Source organism: Gastrolobium bilobum, unplaced genomic scaffold (assembly GCF_033153095.1).
Source record: "Gastrolobium bilobum isolate Gb01-03AN ecotype WA unplaced genomic scaffold, APGP_CSIRO_Gbil_v1 utg8160, whole genome shotgun sequence".
NCBI classification, from domain to species: domain Eukaryota; kingdom Viridiplantae; phylum Streptophyta; class Magnoliopsida; order Fabales; family Fabaceae; genus Gastrolobium; species Gastrolobium bilobum.
In genome coordinates, this window is record NW_026895883.1 from 27,054 (window position 1) to 30,081 (window position 3,028).

At 35.4% G+C, this 3,028-nt stretch overlaps 1 protein-coding gene across 2 annotated transcripts; it reads right to left on the reverse strand.

Moving 5' to 3' along the window:
* Positions 1–339: 339 nt before the first annotated feature.
* LOC133296596 (putative F-box protein At3g24700) lies at positions 340–2,727 on the reverse strand. Of its 2 annotated transcripts, none has more exons than XM_061495617.1 (2): positions 1,402–2,727; positions 340–676 (listed from the first exon to the last, which is right to left on the reverse strand). In XM_061495617.1, the coding sequence occupies exon 1, from the start codon at positions 2,635–2,637 to the stop codon at positions 1,441–1,443; it is 1,197 nt and encodes a 398-aa protein (XP_061351601.1). In that variant the 5' UTR covers positions 2,638–2,727; the 3' UTR covers positions 340–676; positions 1,402–1,440. The 2 variants fall into 2 exon arrangements, with proteins under 2 accessions (XP_061351601.1, XP_061351602.1); XM_061495618.1 differs by lacking the exon at positions 340–676 and having other exon boundaries at positions 1,248–1,884; positions 2,224–2,727.
* Positions 2,728–3,028: the final 301 nt, after the last annotated feature.

Genomic DNA, 3,028 nt, shown 5'->3' on the forward strand with positions numbered 1-3,028 from the left:
TCAACATTGCAAATATGTAGAAATGCCAAGATATATCAATAAAGCTTCAAAGATTTTATTAAAAAAAACCAGAACCTGGAGGAGTCACACATGAGGTACAAGGCTGGGTTGATTCTCTCGGTTTCTTCAAAACAAGAAAATTCGTCAAATTCTTTTATGAAGGTAACTCAACTCTGGAAAGGAAATCTCCACACCACGTTTCTAAAAGATCAGCTCTAAATACAAGGATTTTCAAGTACAGCGGCTGAAGCGATGGAACTTCTTTCGGAGATTTGAATCGGACAAACTCACCATAATCACGGTACAGATTTTTCTCCAAAAAATTTCTTAATCGGACGCGATAGATTCTTGCTCTTGAAAAGGGTTTTTCTCTCTCGCAACGAAGAATGAATCTCAGTGCTCACACGTAAATTTGAGATCTAAATTTTATGATCCTTTGCCAATCATTAAAATCCTTCAAGACTTATTATGTCCTTCAGGTAAGTCAGCAAAATGATAAACCTTACAATCGGTTAACCTTTCATCCCCTGGATGAATTGAAATCATGTATTGGCGCCCTTTAATGTTGTGCAATATACACTTAACTCAAAATCATGAAAAATCTACCAATAACCAATTTAAGCCAGCCTCTTGTATGGTCGAAATTTCCGTAGTCATGTCTCTATGCATATTATTTCTATTAAGAATGAAAAAGCAAAAAAATCACTTGTTTCGTTTTACTTATCTGCACATTCATAAAGGGCAAAACAACAAACTCCGGTACTCGACTTTGGGAGGGAAAGGATAAAAGTAGATTGTACAAAGTCTTGCATTAAAAAAAAAAAAAAACTATTTCCAATTTTGAACCTGTAATCTTCGGATCACAATAAGTGACATAAAAATCATTAGTCTATTAATTGGACATACAAACCCAAATAATTTACACACCACCATCTCAAATATATGACCACCTATGGAAAAAAGATCGAGCTAATGATAATAAAGAGAGACTGAGTTTATATTAGAAATATAGTGATGAATATATATCTGTTACCTGCTAGAAAAATACTCAAAACCTCGGGTCATATAAATATATATAGGAAAAAATATATATCATTTTAAAAGATATAAAATTGTGTCATTCTAAATGAAAAAAAGAGATAAATCATGAGAGAGAAAGTAAAAGAATTTTAAAAAAAAAATATGGATCCTACCTCTCTGTGAGAGTGAAAAAATGTAAAGTGTATCATTTAAAACTGACACTCTTTTTTCCCATATATAAACGAAAAGAATGCTCAAAACTGGATTAAAAATCAGGTATCATGTATTATAGATCATGAATGAATAGAACCAAATACATTAAACCATATATGGATTAACCGACGTAACTTATGTCTATAGTATGTATCACTAAAAGCGAACCTTTCCACCCAAACTGCATGAACAAAGTGAAACCGAAAACTACTGTTCATAGTGAATGTTGTCAACCGGAACAAGGCTCTCTGCATAATTGAAGGAAAGATAATAAAACTCATGTTTATGGGTTGGCAGCTTCTTCAATTCATTGCTAGAAGGATTGAAGAGGGATAGAACAGTTCCCACTCCATTGTATTCATCCACGTGCCTAGGCAGTTCTACCCGGCAGAGAATTTCATCTCTCCAGATGCTTAATGGATATAAAATCCTCGAAAAAGGTCCTACACTGTAATTCTTAATCCAACTCTCCCCAGTTGCACACGTATGAGTATTTTCAAGTACCCACAAATCAATGGAAGAAGACTCGAAGTTTCCCATAACAAAGTGGCGAAACATAGTAAGTTTATTGTTATATACTGCAATTGTATCGCTATAGGAATGAGTGGGTGAAGGTGGAGGTGGAGGACCTTTAATCAGCGTAAACACTTCCTGTGCTATATCAAATGAAACCACAAATTCAGGATCAGGGTCAGATTCAGAGTCAGAGGTCATGGTGGCCTCCCAAAACACAGCTCCATTGGCAGTTACAGAGTTAGATATAAAATACAAATTTTGCAAATTGATGGCATCAATTTCTTTCCAAGAACCAGTGGTTAATGAATATACTTCCGCTCGGTGGGACCGAACGTCGTTATCAAGAACCACGATCTGATCCTCATCGTCAAATTCAGACACAGAAATTCTCACTATCTTATAATCATTGATTACTGGACTGAAACCAAATCCAATATGGTAAGAATTCTTTATATCAATTAGGGTTCCAGGTACCTGTCTCACTTGCCTGGTTGCTGGGTTCCAGAGGGAAAGCTTCGCGTGGTCGGTGTGTCTAACACACCACAAGCCATTGCAGGAACCAACAATCTTAGCAGTAGGTGAGGTAAAATCGATGAATTGAGGGTTGTGAATTTTGAGGTCGGGTCCAATCAAACACGTTGAGAAGGTGAAAGGATGAGATTGATGATAGGGTTCGGGAATTCGTTGGAGGAGAAGATAGGAGTTGTTACTGGCAGAGTGGTGGAGATGTTGTGCAATAAAATAAGGTGTTTTGAAGAGTTCCCCCCAATCTTTGGCCACACATTTGAATCTGATCAAGGATTTCACAGGAACCCTTTTCAGAATGTTGATCATTACATCCAATGGCCAAAACTCTTCCCTGCTATTTCCATTGCCATACCCAACCATTTCAAAGAAGCAATTCTATGATCGAACAGATCCGATATATTAAAACCAAGAACAAGAAGCAATTCTATTTTTCGCGATTTTGGAAGACGGGCTTCTACAGCTAGTAGTGGGATTTCTGTATCAGTGAAGTATATTTAACGGCGGTTTGGATGACTTTTTTTTCTCGAAAATATTTTAAAAAAAAAATTCTTACTTTTTGAGCCGCGTTTGAACAATAACTTTAAAAAAAAGTAAAATAAATTTTTTGAAAAGTCAAATTTCTTCTTTTTGAAAAAAAGAAAAAATAAAAAGTTGAATAATTTTTTAAAAATTTAAGAGTAAATATTTTTTATGATCCTCAGCAAATTTCACGGTACCCGTTGTAGTCTCTAGAAAAAAGAAGAAGATCATT